General features: G+C 44.3%; 1 protein-coding gene and 1 long non-coding RNA gene across 4 annotated transcripts in view; one reads left to right on the top strand and one right to left on the bottom strand.

The window, feature by feature from the left end:
• Positions 1 to 25704, top strand: part of ISM1 (isthmin 1) — a 71740-nt gene that overhangs the window by 32028 nt on the left and 14008 nt on the right. For both annotated transcript variants that reach the window (XM_070588810.1, XM_070588812.1), the window contains exons 2-3: positions 11997 to 12236; positions 21103 to 21367. In XM_070588810.1, coding sequence (XP_070444911.1) covers positions 11997 to 12236; positions 21103 to 21367 — 505 coding nt within the window. The remainder of the gene's footprint in view (positions 1 to 11996; positions 12237 to 21102; positions 21368 to 25704) is intronic.
• On the bottom strand, positions 13875 to 17704 carry LOC139078148 (uncharacterized). Of its 2 annotated transcripts, none has more exons than XR_011530957.1 (3): positions 17669 to 17704; positions 17091 to 17240; positions 13875 to 15823 (listed from the first exon to the last, which is right to left on the bottom strand). It is a non-coding gene; the product is annotated as an uncharacterized lncRNA (long non-coding RNA). The 2 variants fall into 2 exon arrangements; XR_011530956.1 differs by having other exon boundaries at positions 14818 to 15823; positions 17560 to 17694.

Below are 25704 nucleotides of genomic sequence, written 5' to 3'. Positions count from 1 at the left end.
CAAGGTGGCTGCAGACCCTCTTACTCCAAGCCCCTCCAGGGGACAAATTAAGACAACATGGCACAGTGGAAGGAACAGGGCTGTGGAGCCTACTTCCTAGCCAGGGGCCTCTCCACCTCAATTTCCTCATCCCTGGAGTAGGGGTGCTCATGTCTACTTCACATGGTTGTTGTGAAGATTAGACTTAATGTCCAGTGCCCGGCATGAGTGACAGTGTGGTTTCCCCTAGACGTGTCCTATGTGCCCAATATATCTTCTGTTTACCTCTCTAGATCCAGTTTTTGCCTTTCCCCACCCTAATTTTTGCTTCAAGTTCCTGACCTATGTGTATTACCTCAATGGGTTCCCTTTCTCTCGGGCTTCTGGTTGGATTTGACCAATGGTAAACATGGCAGGAGGTGAGAGGAAGAGGAAGGGGAGGTTGCAGTATTTAGTAAGCCCCCTGTATACACACACACACACACACACACACACACACACACACACACACAACTTGCTCTCTCCCTTTCGGTAACAGTAACCTCTCCTTTTCCTTGCCTCTTCAGGCCTGGGAGTGTAAGGGCCCCCTGGCTCTACTGGCCATGGGTACTGTAGCATCTTTGGTAGTTTCCAGCCTCTCTGGCAGGACATCTGTAAATTATTCCTTTATTAAGCTCTTCTTGGTCACCTATTACCACAGTGCCATCCATTTTCTGCCTAGATTTAGACTGATACACCCTGGTACCATGATGTTTATCCTGGGGGAGTAGTAACTATGTGCACATGTGCTCTGTTACACCCCCTTTCATGACCACTCCCTGAAAGAAAGCCTCTGAGAAGCTTGCTGTTGTCTTCCCTGGAAGCTCAGCTAACTGAATGAGTTCTCCTGGGAGAATTATCTTTGTGGGAAACAAAACTAGTAGGTGCTTTATTTCTCTAGGGTCAGAGTAGGAAATTGTATGGGGGCAGGGAGGAAATAAAATGGTTGAGAGTAGGGTGGGTGTCACTTGCCTTCTGCCCTCCCCACAGGGTCCCTCGCAAGAGGAGAAACCCAAGTCCTGCTCACAAACCATGGTTTTCCATACTTGTTTCAGCTGGTTAGTGCCTTGGACCGGTATCCAGAGTGGGGTCTTTCAGAGAAAATGAAAGTATATAATTTGGTGAAGTTACAGATTCAATAGATGGTAAGTCGTGGAATCATAGTTAGGAGTCTGAATAGTTTTGCTTCCTTCCATTGTAAACTTTCGTTCCTAAAGAATTTCCTACCTTCTCCCTTGCATTTTATATGTGTGTAAGCGTTTCTTAACTTGCCCACTGGAGTCCCAAATCCTTGAAGACAAAACCCTGTCTAAGTATGATCTTCCTAATGTTAAAAACATGATTCTCATACAAATATAAAATGAATATATGTCAAAGATTTATTTAACTAATTAATGAAGGGAGCTAGAAAGATGCTAATGCTGGTTCAGAGCACTTGAGGAACAGATATTTATACAATTAGTTGGGAAAATCATGAGGGAGTAAAGTTGTAAGTTAGAGGCAAACTTGTTAATGTCCTATAGGGCAATAAGACAGTAAGCTTTGAGTTATTATTTCTCTTTTTTTCTAGTTTTATTGAGATATAGTTGACATATGTCATATAAGTTTAAGGTGTACTACGTAATGACTTGATATATGTAGATACTGTGAAATGATTACCACGATAAGTTTAATTAACTTCCATCACTTTGCATAGTTACAATTTTTTCCCCTTGTGATAAGAACTTTTAATGAGTTACTGTTTCTACCAGGCAAAAAACATTTGTATTTCTACAGGATGAAAATCTACAAGTGAACACGTAACTTTTAGTCTGGGCCCTAATCAATAGTAAATAATAGGTGAAAAGAAGGTACCTTGTCCCAGAGAATTAAATACTCTTGGACAGGCCTGTCATACTGTGCCCCAGTATGAACGATAAACTTGCGGTCGTCCTTTTGCTTTATTTCCAAGTTTTGGAGAGCGCGTCTTAACAAGCTGTGTGCTGTTGAACCTTCTCACCCCAGCAGAGCACCTGGCACACAGTAGATGCCAAGTAAGTGTTTGTTGAGTGAATCCACAAGTAGAACAAACACCCCAACCATTTATAAAGAAAGATTAGCAAGCTAAGTCAAGGGTTCACAATCGCATCCGCTGCCAGTTTTCCAAGCAGGGATCAAACGGTTTCCCCGGAGGAGAACAGAACAGCAGCCCAAATAAGAACAATGTGTATAGGCAGGTGGGAAAGGGAGCCGGTCCTGGCGGCGCACGGCTTTCTCTCCACTTCAGGCCGTAGTTGGTCTATGATAGCTCTATAATTGTTTCATAGTGTCAGTAGGGGTTCTCTAATAAATGAGCATTACTAGTTTCTGGCAGCCCACAGAGCCGTACAGGTGCATCATGAAAGTGCAAGAGAGAACTGTTAAGTCTCAGCTCTGAATCTTTGAAAATCTGGCAATGGAGCTGTTAACAAAGCAGCACGTGAAAATGACGGAAGCAACAGGCAGGGGGTTGTTTTCTGACAGATTTGACCCAGCTTTGAGTGAGCAAGTAGAAGGAGAGGAGAAAGAAGGACGTGTTCTAGTCCCTGAAGGTAATATTTCTATTGCATGTGTTTAGAACCATCAGATTTTTGCTTAATCTCCTCAAGCTCAATTTGATTTTTTTAATATTTGGGATAAGTTTTTTTTCATTATTGGAAAATATTTTCTCCAGGACAAGTGTGTCCTGAGGATTTCATTCCTAGGATGTCAGAACTTGATGGATTGAAAAGTTTTCTGCAGTTCCCATCCTACCTCATCAAGCCCGTTTAACAGAAGAAAGAACTGAGGTCCTGTAGCATTTAGCTTTTGCCGGGTGACACACCACTCTGAAGTCATTAGCTTGAAACCACAGACATGTTCTATTTCTCATGATCCTATGGGTCATCTAGGTGACTTTTCTAGTCTGCATTGGCGCAGCTGGGGCTGGATGGTCTAGGATGGTCTCCATTTGAGTGACTGGTCATTGGCTGGCTCGTTGGTCTGGCTTGGATTGTCTCTGCTCCACGTGTCTCTCATCATCCAACAGGCCAGCCCAGGCCTCTTCACATAGTGGTCTCAGGATTCCAAAGAGCAACAAAAATAGGCAAGCTGCAATACACAAGTACTTTTCTCTGCTTACTGTTGTCCATTGGCCAAAGTCCCGTAGCCAAGCTCAAAAGCAGAGTGGGAGGCAACTACCCAAGCATGGATATTTAGAGAGAAAGAATTTGTGGACATTTTTGCAAACCAATTTACCACAGGTGTGGTAATGTGCCTAAGCTTATTAAATAGGTAGGGGCAATGCTGGGACCTAGACCCAGACCTCGTACCTCCTGGCCCAGGCCCCTTCCACGATACCGTAGGCCCTTTTCCAGGATTCCAAGGTTAAGGTCCAGTTTCCTTTAAAATCTATTTTAGAGGTACTTGGAGTAGAGAGATTTGTTGTAGGTTTCAACAAGCGGTCTCGACCTTGAGTGCTGAGAGAAAGCTATCTCCTTAATAAAATGATAAGCTAGGCAAGGGTCCCCGGGACCACCCCCCACCCCAGGCCAGCCTCTGAACTCTGCCATCCCATGTTCTTTGGCTTGCCTTCCAGGTTCTGCCTCGCAACAGCAGAACACCAGCCTTGACCTGGGTCCCGGGTGCTCCCCATTACGTGTGGGGAGACACAGAATCACTGCAGGGAGTGTTCACCTCCTGGGTCTCCTTGTCCTGTTCGACTTCCCTCCGCCTCTGGTCAAGGGAGGACGTAGATCGTTGGGCCATTTAGGCATGCTAATAATTTGGTGCCTTTTCAAATTGGGTCCTGGAAAATGGGTCCTGGATATTTACCACTCTGTTTTCTTTGCCAGCAATAGAGAAAGCACAACTTGAAAAGTCCTCAATAATCCATACACATTAAGTATTTGCTCAAAGTTTGACTTAGAGGAGAGGCTGAACTCCATATGACTGAAGAGCAGGGACTGAAGCCCCCTGGTGGCCACCCTTGGCCTGTTCTTTATAGCCCTGAGTTAGTGAGTTCCAGCCTCAAATTCAAATACCTCTCTCAGCAGATAAAGCTTTCCCTTAGCTTAGTCCAGAGGAGGGTGCCTCACACCCCAAGGGTGTCCCTTCTAGGCAAATAAAGCTTTCCCTTAGCTTAGTCCAGAGGAGGGTGCCTCACACCCCAAGGGTGTCCCTTCTAGGCAAGTCTGCCATTCCCCCTGAGAAGGGTTCTGGAAAATACAATTTCTCCATCCTCTTATATTTGCAGAGATGTTTTAGATGATGGGTGAAAGTTTCTTTGGCCAAGTTGGCTTTCTACCCTTGTGTTCTACTTCTTACATGTTTTCTTAGACTTGAAAGACTAAGTCGTGTTTCATTTCTGTTCATTCTTTAGCCTAACAGGACATAAAGGAAATGGGTCCTGGATAGTTACCACTCTGTTTTCTTTGCCAGCAGTGGAGCAAGCACAACTTGAAAAATCACCAATAATCCACACATTCTCAAGATCAAAGCTGTTGACAGAAGTATCTGGGACGAGCCAATGGGGTGTTGACTTCTATTTTGTCAGCCAGCCCTGAGAGCCTTCAATTAAGAAACAAGCACAGGGATGGCTGGGCCACACTAGTGGCCCCTTCCCCTGTGGAGCCGGCTCCCTGCCCAAGTGCAAAGAGGTGACCATTCTTCACTTCTTCTGAAGTGTCTCCTGAGATCAGAAGCAGGGTCATTCCCAAGCCCTGAAATAAACATTCTTAAGATACATTCTAGCATGCTAACGAAAGATTCCTCAGCTATTAGTCAGGCTTTCAACAGAAGGCTCCTTTCCCAAGCGAGATGCAACACTCCTGCATTCTTGAAGCATGACGTGCCTGTGTCACAAGCTCCAAGGCCTGTCTTCAGGGTGCAACAGCAAAGATTGAAGCACGTTTCTGGCCATTTCCCCTCTGCCAGGAAGGTTCCTACAGGGACATTACATTCACATGCTTCCTAAAAAATAGAGCTGTCGATACTTGCCCTGTTCTGGTTGCCGGAAAGGCGTGATTCCCATCACACACAGATGGAGAGAGAGCAGAAGGTGGCCAACCTTGCCATCTGTGTATTCAACAGTGACCACTTTCCCCATAGATTGTGGTTGCTTCTTTCCAACACTTCACAGGACAGCCTCTGCCACCCCCTACTGCCACAGCTATGATGATGGTCTCCACACCATCTTTCTGAGCCCATCTTTGTTCATCTTCTGAACAAGTGTGGCCCTCTGAGAAAGCCGATTTTATGGTCTGAAACTCATTTTGTTCTTTCTCCTGGTTCTCTCTTCCTAGAAGCGCTTACTCCCCAGTCATGTGTAAAGATAATCAGTGTGCCTTTTATTCTTTTATCTCCCCAACAGGGAAACTTTTCCTCTTCCCTTTGAAATGCCACCAATGGCATTCTTGAACTTATTTTTAGACGTGTGGAAACGTTCCAGACAAAAATCGATGCCCGGCACAGATAAAGCCCCCAAGTGTGTTTATCGTGGGTAGAAGAAAACGGAGTATTTTAATGTGGAAGGAGCACGACCATATGCCTGGGTGCAGTATGGCTTCCTTTAATCTGGAAAAAGGAAACAAGCATTGTGGATAATAATATGCAGATGTCCAGCCCCAAACGAGGACATATTGCTAATTAGCTATATTGTTAGTATATTTTAAGGAGAGAAGCTGCAGTGACGTTAATTATAATCTCTGTTGTTTGTTGTTCAAAGTCTATGAGACCAAAAGCATTGCTAATAATATCTTCTTTAATATCTTCAATAGAAGATTCCTGGATTTTTTTTTCTTTAGAATCCCACATTAAAGCCACATTAGGGGTAATGAGGCCTGTAGCCTGAGCCTAATTAAAACAAAATCTAACTAGGCCCATGGCCATCATTATCATCAACTAGTACTTATTGGGTGCCCTGAGATCGTGGAATTGGAGGGTGTGGGGTTGGAGATGCAGATACGGCTTGTTCTCTGCCCTCCAGAAATTTGCCATCCCATCTGCCTCCAAGAAGTCTGCCTGGTTGTGTTAATCTGGGAATAGTTACCACAGCCTTTTCAAAAAAGCGCTAAAACTAGCCAGCCACGATTTGTTACCAGTTTGTGCTGCTTCTGGAGGTTCTGGAAGTGCGGCCAGATCAGCCATGTGTTTCACATACCAGCCTTTGGTTGATGTTTGTGGAATAGGGCAGGTGACTGTTTGCAGACTGGGACAAAGATGCTTAGCACACTTTTTCCAAAGGTGGACCCATCGCCCATTTCCATACCTTGATTGGCCCTCTCCAGATGATCACCCTCATTTGCCCCATGGCTCGGTTTTCCAAAGATCCCCTCCCTCTCCCTGTGCCAAATGACCAATTTGGAACTCTGACCACTGCGACCACTTTGATATTGATGCGGCTGTGGCAATCCACCTTGGTGACAGGGACAGCCAAAATGAGCAGCTCCAGCCACGCAGCAGCCCAAGGCAGTGGTTGGGCATCCTTGATCTTGGGCCAGTGATGTCCTGGGGCAAAAGGACACAAACGATAAAGCGTCTGGGCTGATCTTAGAAATCGTACCCAGTCTGCAGATGAGAGATTTCCTCTTAGTTTATGTCAGCAGAGCTTTTTCAGGGGCATTCAGGGCCAGCTGAAGAGAGGGAGGGTGGAGGGAGGAAATTCCGACATCATATAGCTTCAGCAAGCCTCCAAATGACCCAGAGAGTGCCACCAGGGAAGTGTGGCCTGGTGGAAAAGTCACAACACACTGTGATAGAAAGCCTTCAGACCAAAGGCTGATGGGTAGAGAAGTGTGAGTATTCGGCCTGGCATTTATATTATTTAACTCAGTTATCTCTCACTAAGACAGCAGAGTGGCCCCGATCCTAACACCCACTCTATTCCAACTCTGATATCCTCTGGGTCTCTATACCAGGCCCTGCCAGGCCTGGGGAGTCTGCACCAGCCATTTCCTTTGTTACGATTGCAGTGTTCGCTGGCCCGCTTCCCCCTCTGCTCTGTTTTATTCACCTGCTTTAATTTTTACTTGCCTTTTCAATCTCAGCTCAAACATTGTTTCTTCAGGATAACCTTTCTTTCTTTTTAATACCATGTTCAAAGTAAGGAGTTTTGTAGTTCCTACCCAAAATGGTGACACTCATTTTTCTGGCTTTCTCTCTTTTGTGAGCGTCCTCGTAGGCTCATGGATTTTCATAGATTCAGTGTACATGGGTCAACTACAAGCTTGTTTTTTTCACACCCAAATTGTCTAATCTTTGTGCAAAGGGTGCCCTTCATGCTGGCTCCCATGTTCTTTTGAGAGAATACTATTGATCACTGAGAGCTTCCTTACTTTCTGGTACAGCAAAGTATCCCAAACTCACTTATACTCCCTGCCCAAGCCAAGGAATCAGCCACTTGTCCAAGGAGTTCTGGTTCCTTTTAGTGAGGGCAAACTCCTTGAAATTTAATGATAATATTTTACGACAAAGGAAATATTAAATTACACAGTGAGTAATAGATTTGAGAAATGTCATGTATAGATGCTGAAATAACAAGAAGATTCTGTGAATGTATGGAGAATGCAGATGGCAGATTTGGAATAGGACATTAGGAAAGTTAGCAGCAGAGCTGAGCATCGGTAGCCTGGCTGCCATTGTGAAGTTCACCAGGATGATACACTAAATGCCCTGTCGGTACCTCCGTCAGCCGGGGATTGTGTTCCACTGCAAAGAACAGAGAGCCCAACTTTGAGTCACTCAGCTAAACTGGCTTTTCCCTTTTTATTGGTAGTCACAGTTCTAAAATTAGTCACAACAGGCAACGTTGCTACTGGTGCTGCAGCATTGTCAATGTTAACATTAATGTTCATGATAATGGTAAAAGAAGTTCAGAGGTCACCGTTCCAGGACTGGTATGATGGCTCTACAATGCTACCAGGGACCCAGGCCCCTCCATCTTTCCATTCAGCTGCCTTTAGACTATAGCCTTCATCCTCATGCCTACCAGCTGCCTCATTCCACTTCAAGCACTTGTAGCCACCTTTCAGGCAGGAGAAAAAACAAGAGAGAAACACAAAAGGCAGACTGATTCCGCCTCTTGTTCAACAGTCTCATCTATCACCTTCCACTTATATCTCATTGGGCAGAACTGTGTCACGTGGTCATCCTTAGCAGCAGTGGATGCTGGGAAATGTAGTTTTAGCCAACCACATTGCCGCCTGAAATAAACACTGAGTAAGAAAAATAGGAGGATGGATATTGGGTAGGCAATTGCAAGGCCTGCCACAATACTGCCATTTAAGGCAAAATACTAGGCTATGTGAAGATGGAGCCTGTTTTATTATTTTCTTATTATTGTTAACATTTTATTCTTACTTTATTCTTATTTTAGATAAGAGTAAGTTGTAAAATAAGGGAGGGGCAAGAGCTATGCACAAAGATGGGGAGCATCAAACTGTAGCTGGATAATTTGGCCACCATAGGTCACCTGCCTCAGCAGTTGAACAGCACCTGTGTATAAACCATATAATAGCTTTCGTTCTTCTGTGGCTCTTTTTGTTGGTAGTCACAGCTGTCAAATTAGAGTTTCCGAGAGAACATTGCTACTGGAGCTGTAGCATTGTCAAAGATTGAAGGTCAATTCAAAGACACATTGTGGGTAAAAATATATTTTCCCTAACTGAGAAGTCCCCCTCGTGTCACTTCAATTAGGCAAAATGAATCCTGCAGCACCTTGGAAAGAATGGGGACATTTCTTTTCTTCAATTCTTAGACTTTCTCAAGCTAACATCTTCAGAAAAGGGTATTTGCTTTTCTAAATAAAACACAGACTATTTGAATCTTTATTTTGAGATACCCCCTTCCTGATACTCTTCACTCTGCTAGAATAATTGAAGTGGGACACTCAATGAGTGAGCTTGGTGATACAGATGGAATGACGTCCATCAACCAAGACCTTCTATGGGCCTCTGCAAGGATGATGTGCAATGTGTCCTTGAGAAAAGATGAACAAAAGGCTTCTTCCTGCATTGTTAGCAAATCCTGTCTGGTGTCTCCTGGCCCAGATTTAAAATCTAGATTACCAAAATAATGGCTACTCCTAAATCTTATTATTGATTGAATAAAGTGGAGTTTCATTTTATATGAGCCATTGTAAAACACCTTTCCCCTATCCTAGGGTTTCCAGTTTCTGAACATTGGGGGCATGCCATTGCAGGGAGCCAAGGTTTCCGGATAAACATGTTTTGGTAGAGATGTAAAAGTAATTCATATATTCAGAGATCGTGATTAGCATTTCTTTATTACTTCCCATCTTCCAAATGCTTTATAAACACTGAGCTTGTGGGGGTCAGGGAGTGGGGAGGATTGGGGAAGGATGGAGAAATGCCACAAATGTGTGCATAATTCAAGCCAAAACATATTTTCGTCCCAGTCTATTCCCAGCAGAGGTGCTTGTGGCCTGAATTGTCCAGCCAATTGCCCTTAACTCTACACTTCTCTTTTCAGGTGTAGACACAACCCAATCTGAGTTCTCTTGACCATCCTGCTAGGACAGTACAGGGTTCTCCTTATTATCTGCTCTGTTTTACATGGAGGATCGTTGAGCCACAGAGAGTTTAAGGGGTTTTCTTGGTCCATGACTAAGCCAGGGTCACTCTGTGGTACTATTTCTCCTTCTAGGAAAAATCCCAGAGTCAGATCAAGAAACCAATCAGATTCAGTCATTTTTTCAGCCATCTAAGCAAAATGCCAAATAGCAGCAAAAATACATTCTCTATCTCTTCTTCTAAAATATGAATTTTAGTAGTAGAAAGAGCATTTCATCACAGAGAAAAAGAAAGAGAACTCCATTTTTAACCCAGTTAAGCAGTATGTCCCAGTCACTACGATGAAGTTAGGGCTGGATGTGCAGGGGATCCCACAAGCAATGGGCAAGCAGATCCTGGGCCCCTTCTGAAACTTCTAGTCCCAATCCTGCACAGGAAATTCTCCATGACAAGCCAACTGTTGGGGAAGTTTTAGGGTTGAGGATCCAGGGAGAAAAGCAAGGGATCAATAGCATTCAGTTCTCTCTCCTTTTGCTAGGATAGAGAGGTCTTATGTTAAGGAAAGACTTAACATGTTCTCTTTCTCTCTGTCTCTCTCTGTCTCTGTCTCTCTCCCTGTCTCTCCATGTGTTATTCTCAGTCTCAGCGTAGTACATTTGCCTCTATTGAGTTGAGCAATGCCTAGGAATGTCAGGGCAACTCCCTCTGCAAGGATGTGCCAGGAGACAAAAGCCATGGCAGAGAGGTGGCTGGAAAGGTGAACAAAGACGCTGCCCCCGGCCACATCTCCTGAGCAAAAAGGAAGGACAAGCAAAAACATGATGAGGAGCATCCAGCTTCCCCCTCTGTAACTGCCTGTTTTAAAGAGGAGACAGCAGATATGCTGTCTATTTCAGCCCTCTTCTTGCCTCTTGGAACCTTCACAAAGGTAGTCTCTGCACCAGTGACTTAATTCCTCAGGCCTATTTCTGTTTAGAGATATGGAAAAGTCCACTCCTTCAGGTTAGCGCTCTAAAAAGATATTTAACTGCTGCATGTGTTTCATCCTCTGGCCATTCTTGACCTTGGGTGCGCAGTCAGGAGTGTTTTGATACTAGACATAACCTTAAGCTGAGTCAAAGACCCTCTGGTAGGGGGCGGGGAGTACATGTGGAGACAGTGTGCTGGAACATACACTCCAAAACCCCAAAACACGCCCAAGAATAACAAGAGCATTAACCAGTGACCCAAACTCTGGTGAAACTCTATCTCTGCATCTTCCTCCACGAGTAAACATGAAAACACCATGCCTAAAGGGATGGATGAAGCCTCCAACAAGAGGTCCAGGGAGAATGAGAGGAGAAGTAGAGCTGGTTTGGGAAAGAAGTCCAGCAACTTCTACACTGTTTGGTCACGGGAAAAGTTTTCCCCTAGTGACAAATAAATAGAGACATTTTTTACTAGTTGGGAAAAACAATAGACTTGTACTTTTCTTTTCAGAATAAAGGCATTAAATTTCAGAATGCCCTTTTGTCACTTTTTCTTTGGCTACCCCATCCCTTCATCCTCATCTCATGCCATTCCTCCCTCCTTCATTCCATACCAGCTTCACTGACTTTCTTTCTCTTCCTCAAAACAGCCAAGTTCATCCCTACCTCAGGACTGTCTTACTTGCTGTTCCCTTTCCTGGAATGTTCTTCCTCCAGATTGTTGCAGATGTTCAGATCTCACCTCAAGTATTACGTTTTCAGAGAGGTTTTCCCTAGCTTCTTATCTAACTTATCCATGGCCGCTCTATCATTTTCTTCTTTCTTTTCTTCTTAGCGGTCGCCACCTTCTGATCTGATTTTATTTATCTGTGTATTTATTGTTTATTCCCCACAACTAGATGTACAATACAAAAGAATAGGCCCCATGTCTGTCATGTTCATGGCTCTATCTCCTGTGCCTAGCATGTGGTTGACACTGGTTGAATGGATGGATGGACAGATGGATGGGTGCATGGTTGGATATAATCAATGATTTGACTCAAGTATTTTATCCAGTTTGTTCAGATCTTTTACTCCATGGCACACACCAAAGAAACAAACTCTGGACACTCTATAATTAAAGCCAGAGTGGTTAATCAATTGAAGCTGTGAGGAAGAAACCAGAATTTTGATTCCAGTTCTAAGTAAGCACCTGTAGTCCTTCAAAATAGCACGTTTTTGTTGATGTGCTTTGATGTTTAATAAATATCCCATAACTCATTAACCCTCAGAAAATTCCCAAGCAGTAGGATGGGAAAAGTTTCCTGATGATTTGGCCTTTTCAACATGGAAAAACTAAACCATGGGGAATGAAAATGAGATGGCAATACCATCCTGGCTTAATTCCAGCCACTGGAATTGTCCTTGCTCCTGAATGTAATGGACTGTTAAGGGTAGCACTTTTAAAGCTTGCATCTCCTATTTATTTGTTTGTTTGTTTTAGAATAACCTCAACGTGGAAAGCGACTCAACATCAGAAACCAGCTTTCCTCTCTCCAGAGAAGCACCAGGGGACCATCCGGACCACCAGGCTGCACACCAACCCTTCCCCAGACAGCGATTCCAGCAAGAGGATGGGCGCCCTGCATTGCAAAGAGATGGCCCCAGATCCTTTCTCCTTGATCTACCAAACTTTCCAGATCTTTCCAAAGCTGATATCAATGGACAGAATCCAAATATCCAGGTAATGCTTGGCAACTGACAGGTAGAAGAAAATGAAACAGTTCGTCTCTTTGTTCCCTGATCTGATTCCAAAGCAACTGCTCTCTTGCCTCATATTTCTCCTCAACGTCTTCATGAGTCCTGCCTATAATCATGTTATTGCCATGAGAACAGTGTTGTATTTCAGCTGTGCAACACCCTTGATTGTGAGATGCACCATTATTTTATAAACCACTAAAAAAAAAGAAAACAGTGCTAATTAATTATGACCCACCAATAATTATAAGATACATCCTGATTTCAGAGACATTATGTAAATGTAAAATGTAAAAACGAAAAAACAAAATAATATACCTTGAAATTAATGAAATACGGTAGCTGTAGGCAAGGGCCAATCTAACACGTGAGTAGACTTGGCAGATCATGGTATGATTTCAAAGATGCTCTGGAAGGCACTCTCTTAAATGCCTCCCCGGCTTGCCTTGGACACCAGAAATTCCTTTAGGAGTTGACAACACTTCAGTTGGTCTAAAGTGTAAATGGCTGATAAAAAAAAAAAATGTGATAAGAGGAAGGGAGGTGAGAACACAAGTTCCTCCGGGAGAGGTGAATACATCCCACTAAGATGAGATGGGATGAAGCTGAAGGAAATGGGCGGTTAGGGAAAGAGATGCCTGGGATTGAAAATAATCACACTCATCTACACTAAAATGGCACAGAATACCTTACAAAGCAAGTCTTCATCTGATTGTACTCTCCCAACACCCTCGTGAAGTTGATGAAGCACAAATCATTTTTCCAAAATTATCAGCAATGCAGCAGGTACTCAGGAAGTTACTATTTGGTTTGCCCAAGGTCACATGGCTAGGATACCGTAGTTAGGGGCTCAAATCTAGGCTCTCAGGCTCCCAAGAATACTCAACACACCAATCTGTGTTTCAGAGACAGACTCTTAATTTTGAATTTTGCTTGTACCTCCCTCTGTTTCTTCCCAGAGATGGTCCACATGGTGGCTAAGGGAGGCTTGCCCCCTGGGCAACGTAGCCCCTGTTCAGCTCCTGTCCTCATTTACCTGCTTCCATACTTTTAAGCTTTGTTCTCAATTCTTTTCATTTGGGGAAGGGCAGCTTTTTCTTATTCTTCCTCTCTGCATCAAATTCCAATTAGCTCACATGGCAGGGAGTTCCTGAACCTGACCTCAGAGCAATTGATCCTCAATTAAGTTAACTGTCTCTTTCTCAAGACTAACACTCCCTGCATGACACCATTTTAGATCAGATTTCTTTGGCCAGAGTTATTTGGTTCATAATACGAGTGTCATGGTGAGTAACCAGTGTCACTGAGAAGGCACCTCAATTAGAATACATTGAGCAGCCCCTACTGTGTATAAAATGCTGTATTAGGTTATGGGAAATTAAGAAATATAAGGCCTTCTACCTTCAGGAAATGACATAGGTGTGAGGATCCCAGCTACTCACAAAGACAGTGCCAGAGGGATCATGGAGACAGAGGAGGGAAAAACATTGTGTTCCAAACTGGGCAGATCTGAATAGATGGGAACAAGGAGGGAGGGGCAGTGTGGAGGGTACAGAAGTAAAACGTGTTTCGGAGGCCACTCTTTAACAAGCTCTGTGCAGAAATCAGTGCATGCACCAGTCAATTTTTCTGATAGGTCTTGTATTGTTCTACTTGATAAATGGAAAACAGGCCTTTCGCTCCACTGCCCTCTCTCCAGGAACTGGCTCTATGACTCTCTGATAAAGAACGAAAGATCCACTTGGGGGGTGCCAGTTGGCAAAAAAGGCGTGGACATCTCCTTACTGTTGCTCAACATGGCTCTCCATCGTGACTTCATCTACAGGAAGTGATTTTTCCTTGTTTATGGATTTTATGGTTCCTGGACCAGACCTGGCCTCACCCCAAGGGTGCTCAGACCATGCCCAAAACAATTTTAAGGCTTACTGTGGGTCACATTTTTCCCGAGGTGGGAAATGTCACTGTGGAGCTTAATGCTGAGGACTGAGCTATTACTATAATAGATTTAAGAATTACTGATGTAAAGTTTCAAGAAAATGCCTGGATGGGGAATGGAAGGCTGCAGGGAGAGCGTCCCCTCATTGGAAAGTTACTAAGTGCATAGGGCTCCACCTAAGAACCAAATTTCAAGCAGAATTTCTCAGGATCCCCTTTCTGTCTCCCAGATAAATCCATCAGTCACAAAATCCCCAGACCCCATTTGAGTGTTTTTGAACTATTCCTAAATGTCAGGGAAGAACAGTGGTGCAAAGGTGGTTGAGATCCACAGATCTGAGTAACCCAGATTACTTTTCCAAAAAGGGGGGCACTCATGAAGTGCTATTCCCTCTGCAGCCCATGAGATGGATCTGTGCATGAGCTCAGTAGAGCAGCCAAGATTGCAATTCATTTTTCATCACATAAGCTATGTTGTTTAGCCAGATGAGAAGTGAAGAGTGCTTCAGAACAGTTCCACTGGGCTTTCCGAGGGCTGAGGACCTGTTGGCATTGATGGGTGAGGAGAGAACTAAGTGAGAGGAGGGAGCAGAGGATAAATGGGGGGTAAGTTATGAGAAGGCCACACAGGATTCTCTCTGGCAGATCCTCTTGGACTTTTATAAAATGCAGCTTCCCTGTGTGCTGTCACAAAGGTATGGCTGTGCAGATGGTACAAGTAGAAATTATGTGTCCTTTCCCACTCTGAGATCCCAAGCCACCTGTTTGTGTAAACTTATAACAGGTGAAAAGTAACAATCAGTGCTTCATTTTCACTTTCTCCTTCCCTCACCCCAGCTCGGAAACAAGAAGTCTGCCTCCAGGTGATGCTTCCGAAAGGGATGCTTCGTTACACAGAATGGGAAGAGGGACAGGGCCACTCCTATGAGGTCCCCATATTTTTCTTGAGTTAACTCTATGAACGGCAAAGACCACCATTACTCCCAAGAGATAGGTTTCCTCATGGCTCCAAATATCAGGGTCATTGGCAGAAGGGATTAGAAACCAAAAGACCTCCCATCCAGATAGCATTAAAGTCAAGAATCTGAAAGACCAGGCCAGTGCTGAGTCTTTGTCCGCTGTCTGGTCGGTTCTCTCCACTTCTGCTTTGTACCATCCCTGTGTCTGTTAACTTTCCTGTATGGAGGGCTGGCATGGCCTATGTTTTTCGGATCTGATAACCTGTCAGCCCTGAAGAAAAGAAAATGGAGCTGCATTTCTGGCCTTCTCTTAATGTTGGTCACTCAGAAAGATCTTCAAAGAAAGAATGAAGCAGCTGCTACCCCTGGGAGCACCAGCGCTGGGTCTGCTTGTCAGTGTGTGTGAGCAGGCACATACACGAGCGCGTGCACACACACAGCACAGGCCACTGCAGTCCATGCACCACTGCACTTGAGTAAACCAGTTCCCTGGTGGTCCTTTAAAAGATGAGGTGCTTTCTAAAAGAGGGTGATGGTTTCCGTGTTGGCAGCCCTTGCCCCTTCCTTACGGCACTGCTCTTTTGTTGAAATCCACTGGTTTGACACAGGACGATTCAGCCAAGCAGACAGCGCCGCTGGTCACCGCAGGCCGTCAAAGGCCGTCAAAGCATTTGTCTTCCTGGGGGGCCAAGTGTAGACAGGTGAAGGGTGCATCAGTGAATTGGCTTCCGCTGCCAGGGCCCCTGGCCTTGTCTCCCCCATCCCCTGGCAACCTGCCCCTCGCCCCCACCTACTTACCCCTAACTGAAGCCCCGGAGCTGAACAGGAATTCGATATCCCTGTCTCTGAACCCTGTCCCCAGCCCTCCAGTGTCTGGGAATGTTTCCCACACTCCAAGACTGGGGTCTGCTGTCGCCCCTGCCAAACAGCCCACACCTTTCCAAAGTGACATTACTGAGCCCATGGAAGGGACCACATCCCTCTTGACTTTTAGGAAGGGAAGTCCTTTTAAAAGCCTTGCTTTCCTGAGCTTTTTGTTAACCCCACTAAACCAGGTGGCCTGTGTCCCAAGTGGATCAGGCTCTCCGTTTTAAGACTGGTTTCGGGCTATGGAAGTAAGTGGGGAAAAAAACCAACAATGGGCAAAGTAGAAAGAAATAGCCTCAAACTCCTGAACCCAATCTCCATATTAAATTTAAAACAAGACTAGAAGTTGGGTTTTGTTACAATAAATAAATAAATAAATCATTCAGGAAAGAAAGTAAATCCCCCAGGACAAGTTAGCTGTGAGCTTTGGTATCCTTGGCTGGGTTTTTGGTCTGCAGCTGATGATCAGATAGCAAAGACAAAAATCTCTAAAATAAACTCATTATTAGGCTTACTGCATCCATTCGTTACCACAGTAGCTATTCACAACCAAATATTTCTCTTTTCTGGATCAAGCTGAGATTAGTATTCATTTAAACCAATAGACTGATTTCTTTTCTTTCACTGAGGGAGACTTTAAAATAGTCATCTAAAGGCCTTTTTTTTCCTTACACAGACTTATTTACATGGCCGTGGGCCTCTTGAGTACCACAAGATACAATCAGATGAGTTGCCCATGGCTGCAAATGTTGGATGTGCTTCTACTTCTGATTTTCCCTCCTCCTTTTTCTTGAAATTACTTTTGGAGTGGCAGGTATGGCCAAGTAAGAACCAAGAAATTTCTGTACCCAAGACGTGGACCCACATGCTCATGGGACAAGCCTGTATTTTTCAGATTCTCAGGGGGCACTGCAGTCCAGAATATGAGCTACAGAGTCAACTGAGCTGCATTTGGGATCTGCCATCATTTAGTCTGCCAGGCTTGGCCTCTATGGCTTCATGCAGCTTACTCGACCTCTCTATGCCTCAGTTTCCTTGTCTATAAGATGGGAATAATAATACTACCTATGAATACCTACCGTACTATGTAGAAGTAGGGTCGTTTTGAGGATTAAATGAGATCATCTGTGTGAAGCACTTACCACAGGGCCAGGTATATGGTAAGATTCCCTGAACTGGTAGATGCTGGTTGGTGATGCCAATGGGGATGAAGATGACAGAGGAAACATCTATAAAATAACTGGGAATCAGAAGACCTATTTTTGAAACCAGCTCCACACCCTTCTTGCTGATCACTTCGGGAACTTGAATTCTCCAAGTCAGTTTCAATGCCTGAAATTTGGGTCTAACTTGTATAGAATGAGCAATGACAATTGGGCAAGCATACTCCAAGTCTCAAAGCATTAACCACAGTTAGCTGGGATTGCCAGGATTGTTTTTAGAGCATCAGTGGGTCTGAGACGGGGGATTATATATCTTCCTAGTCAATTTTGTGTTCTTTCTGCGGCAATTGTCAAAGAAGGAGGAGTACATAATCTGGGGCCTAACCCTTCACTGGAGACTGTCATCCTGTCCCTGGATGTTCTGTCCTCCTGAGGAAATCACTTCACCTCTCAAGGCTCATTTTCCTCTCTGAGAAATGCCAGCATATGCCTACCTAGTCACCATAGCTCTCAAGGCTTAGAAGATCAGTGAGCTAGAAGATTCTAGAACATTCTCCTGAGTTCAGAAGGTCAAAGCTTCTGTATTCTCAGTGTCATTAGTTTATTATCAGTTAGACTGAGAATTGTGTTAGTTTCCCTATGGAAAATACTATTCAGAGCAAGAGTAAAGAGTTTATTTCTAATAAATGTTTTGATTATCAAGAAGAGGAAAGAAGCTAGTAACATTTCATAGCATCTTATCCTCACTTCCCCATTTGGGACAGAATTCCCCAAATTGACACTATTTTGGACTCTCTTTTTTGGAGCTGACAAGATTCTGCCAGAAGTTGGACTTGAGTCTTTTGAAAGAGCTCTCTTTCTTTTACTGTCTTGACTTATGGTATGGAAAAGCCCAGAAGAAACAAATATATTGAAACACCTCATTTGTATACATTAAGGTTGAGAAAGGATGGTAAGATTTAGAGTCTTTATCAGCTGGGAAATATGCTGCACTCACTCCCACACCTTCAGCTCATCAATCAATTATTGTCCAAGACATCTTTATAAATGGATTCGTTGATGCTAAAGAACACGTAAATAGAATAAGAGCAACAGGAAATACAAAACTAATCCCCACCATTCAAGAAGTCATTGATCACGCACATTAAGTCCTTTTAATTGGATGCCTATGAAGTTTCAGCTTCAAGATTAGATTTCTTCTTTTGATATCAGTATGAAGTTCCCATATTATTAACTACAGGGAAGGGTGGATTCTAAAGTTTGTGTGGTTTTCTGTTTTTTGTTTTTTAATTCAGTTGGGGCAGTGGCTAGAAATTAAAGGAGAAAAAGAAACCTCTAAGCTATTGAGATTTAGTCATCGATATAGTTTTTGGAGTAAATTTGTATTTTGCTACTCATTGCCTGGCCAAGCAACGAATCTGTTTTGTTTGGATCTGAGCAGCAGTTTGGGAAAAAAAATAATCATATTGACGGTAACAGCTTAAAACATGAAATTGTTTTTATTCCCAGCTTGGAGAAATTGCAGGGCACGTTTTGTTTAGGCAATCCCTTTGACTCCAGTCTGAACACAAACGGAATACCAAAACTGTTGGGCATGTTCCCCCTTATCTTCTACCCAGAGACTGATTTCATTACCATAATTGCAGGCTGGTCTGGCTCTTGGCAGCTTCTCCCCTCCAAGACCCTAATAGCCTTACAGAGGATTGTTGCAGCTCAGTTATTCTGCTGCAGGCAGAGGGGGACAGGACTGCAAAGGAGAAAGGTTATGTCTCCAAGGGCTGGCATCGCCCTGTCACTGTTCAGCTTGGTTCTGTGCCACCCAGCTGCGCAATCCTTCTGCACTTGTCCTTCCAGAGTTGCGTGTGGGTCCCAATCACCATCACCTTCCAGCAGCCATCCATTCCAGCAAACAGCAGTGATACAAGATGTATGATGTTTTCCTTTCTTCTCCTCCTCCCTTTTTCCTTTTTGAAAATTGCTAAAAGTTCCATAATTATTTATAAATATGCAAAGGATGCTTACAAGACAGGGGTAATGGTGGTAGCATCGAATAAAGCCAATCATGCCCTTCTAGATATCCCGCACCAGAGGAAACGATGCACCTGTTTTGCTACAGCCCGACTTTACTCTGAGATTGAAGGCCACCGTCTTGACCTTGTATCTGGACCATACAAGGCCACAGCCCAGGCCCACCATCAGCTGGGCAGCTCCCTTTGAATGTCAAAAGAAGTAGAACTCAAACCTCCCCATTCCTAACACAAAAGGAAGGGGCTTCTTGTGTCAGGGATGGGCACACCCTGGTGCAGTTTGGCAGAGCATCCCAGCAACTCTCTCAGATGTCAGGTTAGGGCAAAACTGGAAACGCATCTGCCCAGTACATCTTGCGCTGATTACTTGGAGCGCATGTTTCTGATTCATTTGCACATAACTCATCCAGGGGGTGTTGCAAGAGCTATGTGAGGGCCAAAGGAACCCAAAGAGTCTTTTATTATATTTTTTAAACAAGTTTCTCTATGTTGATTGTCTCTCAGAGCCAAGAAACTACATTCTTCCAGCCCTGTGACTTCAAAACTAGGCTCTGGAAATCCAAAAGCAAGTTCTAACCTTGGCTCCGGGATTATCTGCTCTGACCCTGAGGGTCGGTTGAGGAATGTGCGTACTGGGTCTGGACTATGGGATGAGTAAAAATCATAGCTGTGAAAGCCTGGATCTCAAGGACTTTGTGTTCACATATCTCTACACAACCTGTGTCATTCAGCCACCACCAGCATCTGTGGTCTCTTTCCTCCTTCAGTTGCATGGGAGGACAGTACCTCTGTTACTTACTTTTTAAGAGACAGTATAGTAAAGTTGGTAAGAGCATGGGCTCTGGAGCCAGACTATCCATGTCTGCCACTTACTAGCTGTTTGACCTTAGGCAAGTTGTTAATTTCTCTGTGTGCCAGTTTTCCCTGTCTGTAAATGGGGTGGTGCTGTCTAGCAACCACCTCAAAACTTACTAGCATGAAGCAATGACCACTGGATTGCTCACAGTCCTATGGGTGAGGAATTTGAGCAGAGCTCAGCTGGGAGAGCTCGTCTCTGCTTCACAGGGTATTGGCTGGGATGACCCAACTGAACTGGAGGATCCAAGATGGCCCCACTCACATGACTGAGGCTGTGGAGCTGGCCATTGGCTGAGGAGCCTTGGTTCTCCTCTGCGTGGTCTCCCTCTTCATGTGGTCTCCGTGTGCTCTGTAGTCGAGGCTGGGCTCCTTACATAATGGTAGAAAGATTCCAAGACAGTGAAAACAGAAGCTGCAAGACCTTGTAAGGCTTGTCGCATTGTCACTCCTACCACATTCTACTGAACAAAGAGAGTCACACGCCAGCCCAGATTGAAAGGGAGGGGAAATAAACCCCCCCTCTTGATGGGAGGTGTGGCACACACATACAAGGATGGGAGGAATTGCCGGGGCCATCTTTGCAGGTGAGCAACCACAGGGGCCAGTCAATAGTACCAACTTATCAGGTTGTTATGAGGATTAAATAAATTAATACATTAGAGCCTTTAGAAGAGTGCCTGGTACAGAGTTAGTACTCAATAAGCATTCGGTTTTATTACAGTTATTCTTGTGTCACTTCAGAAACATATATAGTACATGTTTACTCCTTGAATGAAAGACTTCCCAGCAATGTAGTCGACAGTAAGTCAGATGAATTGCCTCCTCCCAACCCGAGGCCCATGAACCTCAGTTCTATCCAGTCATGGGGTTGATATGGGCCATCCCTGGATGTTTTCCATTCTGTATCACCATGCAGTCTCAGCTTTCCTGCATGAGGGACACATCCATCATTTGCCTCTGCTTTCTCAGACTTTCTTGCAAGGGTCACCCGGCTTGGAGGCTGGTGACTCCTCATTGACCCTGGCGTGTTCTGAATTCTTCAGGTCACCATAGAGGTGGTGGACGGTCCTGACTCTGAAGCAGATAAAGATCAGCATCCGGAGAATAAGCCCAGCTGGTCAGTCCCATCCCCGGACTGGCGGGCCTGGTGGCAGAGGTCCTTGTCTTTGGCAAGGGCCAACAGCGGGGACCAGGACTACAAGTACGACAGTACCTCAGATGACAGCAACTTCCTCAACCCCCCCAGGGGGTGGGATCGTCCGGCCCCAGGTCACAGGACTTTTGAAAACAAAGAGCAGCCAGAATATGGTGAGTTTACCACCCAGTAATATAAAATTGGCGGGGAGAATAAATGAGGATGATGAGGCCTAAAGGACATGGAGCCAAGCAAAACCCAGTTTACAGTATGTGGCTTTTGGTCTTCTATGAGGCATACCTCATAAAGACCCTGTTCCGCAGAAGCCCCAAGGCACCAGTGGCCACGTTTTTCTGGAAAGACTGTAATTTTAAAATCATACCAATTATCCTAGGAGATAATTTTTTTTAGTTAGGGGTCTTTGAGGCTCTGCCTTTTTTTCCCCCAAAATTTTAGGCTTTTTTCTTAAAATGAAGAAATCACCAAATTAACTTCCCTGTATATTTCACTATAAAAATTCATACTGAAAATCAATTTAGTAAAAGAGATGTATCCAGCTGCTTTCTTTGACCAGGCAACAGTGTTATATTTAACCTCGGCAGTGGAGTGGCCCTTGGGAATCCGTGTGAACCTGTGTGTCACAGATTGTCAAAGGAAGGCCTCCCTCACAATAAATTTCAAGACCCCAGGTCGAGACTTATAGTTTCCCGTGTTTTTAGAGTAGGATAGATGAGGTAAAAAACAAATTCTAGATTCAATGACTTAAAATAATAAAAGTTCATTTCTCACTTAAGTTGGGATGGGAGACAGCGGGTAGGGGGGAGATCAGCTCCAATCAGTCATTCAGGCACCCAGGCTCCTTCCATCTTGATGCTCCACCAACTGTTAGGGCCTGAGAGTTATCCACTGGATGCTCTGCATCTGGCTGGCAGCCGAGTAGAGAGACAGAGCCTGGAAAAGGTACACACACTCTTAACTCCCTCAGCCTGGAAATAACATACATCGCATCTGCTCAGATTCTATTGGCAAGACCTGATCATCTGGCCCCAAATAGAGGCAAGGGAGGCTGGGAAATGTTTTCTGTGTGTCCAAGAAGAAGAGAAAACAGATTTGCCAAGCATCTGGCCAGACTTCATGGGGAATCAGGCAGTGTGCCTTGTGTTATAAGAATATTTGATACTTTACAAATGCATCCATTGTTGTGATATTCTTGTGGCTTCACCATAAACAGACTTAGGAGCAAACACTATAGGATGAGGATGACTTGTCTTGCACTATTTGTACCCACACCTTTACCCCATTTTTCAGCAGAAAGACTGGTCATATATTGGAAAGTCATTTCTGCCCCCTAATAGATCATTCTAGGCAACTTCCAAAACAGCAAGATATTTTTTTTCCAGCCCCATCATTCAGTTGTTCAACAGACGTTTATTAAGAGCATGTCTTGTGTCTGGCACTGTGATAGATGCTGGGAATCCAAAAATGAGTAAGACACAGTCCTTCCCTAAAGAGGGAGTCCTTCCCCTCACCTATCTGTGGACAAAAGGAGGAAAATTAACTGATAGAGCAAAATAGTGTCATGGTAGGGATATACATCAAATGCTAGAGGAGCAGAAAGAGAGCTCCCATACCCCGTCCAGCCCAGAGAAAGTTCAATTTATCTGTTTTCCAAGAAGAAGGACCGGGAATAGTAGCCAATCTTTATATAGCACGTACCATGCGCTAGTCCCTCTCCATGGCATCTCACATATGTTAACTCATTTATTGAGCTCTCTGAGGCAGGTGCCCCATTTTACAGATGGGGAAATTGAAGCCTAGAGAATTTAAACAACTTGACCTAGGATTCATCTCAGACAGTCTGGGTCCAGAGATTATTCTCTTAATCATTATGTTATTCTGCATCTCTGGGGGAAAAAAATAGCACATCTTTTAGGACGGTGGAGTGGATGTAGAAATGGACACTTATATTGGGAGATAGGAATGGGAGGAAAAGACCAGTGCTGAACTGAATGTTGAACAAGAGAAACACAGAGGATCCATGGGTACCAGCCTGACTGCACAGGCTTGCAGCTTAATCTGTCTGCCCAGCCCAGACAGAGCACTGTTCCTATGAGTGGGGCTCAGACCCTCGACCTCAGAATCCCTCTGGTTTGCATGTTAAAAAATGCCAATCCTGAGCCCCAACCTCTTCTTTCTATACCAGTGGTTCTCAAAGTGTGGTCCCTAACCCAGCTGCATCAGGGTCACCTGGGACCATGATAGAAACGCAGATTTTCAGGCCCCACCCCAGGGCTACTGAATCAGACACCCTGGGGTGAGTCCCAAAAATCTATGTTGAGCAAGCCCTCCAGGGGGTTCTGGCGCATTGAGCACCACTCTTGGAGATCAATGGTTCTCAGCTTGGTTGCTCACACTCACCTTGGCAATTTTTTAAAAATCTAGATGCCCAGACTTCTCTCTATAGACCAAATAAATTGGTGTTTTCTTTCAGGCATCAGTGTGTTTTTTAAAAGCTCCATGAGTGACTCCGGTGTGCAGCCCAGGTTGAGGGCCGCTGCTGTCCTGCTGAATCAGAATGTCCAGGAGTGAGATCTGGGGTCTATGTTCTTTGCATCTTTGTTTCTTTCCTTTTTCAGCCAAGGTCACCAGGTGATTCTCATGCTTGTTGAAGTTTGAAGACCAATGCTAGAAAGAACTTTTTCATCTAAAGCTTTTACAGAGTACACTCTACCAAATTCATGAACATTAAGAACAACCCCTCCGTTCCAATCTTCACAATAGAATTTGCTTCTAATGGGGCAATTACTGTGGCTGCCTCAGCCACCCTCATCCCAGCTTCCTAGACCTAGAATACCTGTGGATCTTCCAGCACCCCTGGGCTGTGGATAAACTTCCATCTTTTATGATGTTGGAGTCTCTCTTAGTAACTTCCCATCATTGGACTGGATGTGTCAGGACGACTACTTTATAAAGAAAATTCTGTCCCTTATGATACCTCTAGGGCAGAGCTTCTCAGACTTTAACGTGCACACAAATCTCCTGGGGGCCTTATTAAGGTGCAGCTTCTGATGCAATCGATGTAAGAAAGGGGCGGGAGCCCAGGTGAAGCTGACACTGCTGGCCCTCGGACCACACTTTGAGTAGCAAGACTCTAAGTGTGTTGTAGCTGTTCAGTAGCATTTGCAAAATGAATGATGATTACTGCTTCCCAGACTGGCTTACAAGGAACATGTGATTTCCAGAATTCTATGTAGCATCAGATGAGCTGAGAGCTCTTTTATTTCAATGAACAAACTGTTGAGCAATTTCTGAGTATTTATCCCTGTGTTGGGTGTTGTGGAGGGTACAGGGGGAGAACCCACGGCCCAGGAAGATGAGGTCCATGCACTGGTAAAGCAGTGCAAGTCACTGTACCTAAGTGCTCAGTACCCTGTCTGAGACAGGCTAAAAATTGCCGCAGAAACTGGTCTTTGTCGAGGATGTAGATCTCAGGTTTTCAAAGGCAGGATTTTTCATAAGAACTTAAATGTTTGTGGCCAAAGAGTATTTCAAAAAGTCCTAGGTGAAATAAATAGAATAGAATCACATCTTTAGAATAAATTATAAAATATACAACAGAAGATAATTAGACCTAATTGGTGGAAACACATAATATGACCTTGAGTTGGCTCAACTTTGGACTGTGTTTGAGATACTGCATTTTAAATACCTTCTGTGTGGATACTTAAGATATCATCCAGGGCAAAGAAAGAGTCCAAATAAATATTTTTCTGTCAAACAGTAGTATGCCATTCCCAAAATTGTTCTGAATAACCTGTATAACGAAATCAGATCGGCGTTGCTTTTTGTAATCTGGGTTGGGACTCAGTTCTTCGCAGTTCTCTAACTCGTCATGGTCCTATTTTGATAGAGGATTTCACAGTGATTGGTTTAAAGGACTTTTTTTTGTAGTGTTGAATTGTGGCCACATAAGTGGGTGTCTTAATGAAAGGAAGCCAACTTGGGCCAAAATCAAAGCTGCTGGAATACCGGGATATAGAACACGATAGGGTAGGAGCAGACAGACCTCAAATCTAAGCCCAGCTCTGCCAAGTTTGAGCTGTATGACCTCAGGCAGGTACCTTAACCACTCTGAGCCTCAGTTTCCTTATCCATAAAAAGAGGATGTTTCCACCTACCTTGCAGGATTATTATGGGAGTTAAATCACTGTGTTTAGACAGAGCAGCTGGTGAAAGCAGGCCCTCAATAACTGGTAGCCACTATCATCTAGGATTAGTGGTGGAGGCTTGCCAAGGGCTGAGTCAAGACCCAAGTCATTTCAGTTGCCCAAATACTGTAACTGGCCCACAGAACTCTAGTGCCCTGAAACTATATAATGACTACTTTAAAATTTCAAATGACATCCTTGAAACCCAGCTCTCAGCCCACTGCACTCTGGATTGTTTTCTTCCCTCACTGACCTCTTTGATGTCACAGATAGGGGCTGTCAAAGCACCATGTAAATGTTTA

Source organism: Equus przewalskii, chromosome 21 (genome assembly GCF_037783145.1).
Source record: "Equus przewalskii isolate Varuska chromosome 21, EquPr2, whole genome shotgun sequence".
NCBI classification, from domain to species: domain Eukaryota; kingdom Metazoa; phylum Chordata; class Mammalia; order Perissodactyla; family Equidae; genus Equus; species Equus przewalskii.
This window is presented reverse-complemented; position numbering and strand designations above follow the sequence as displayed.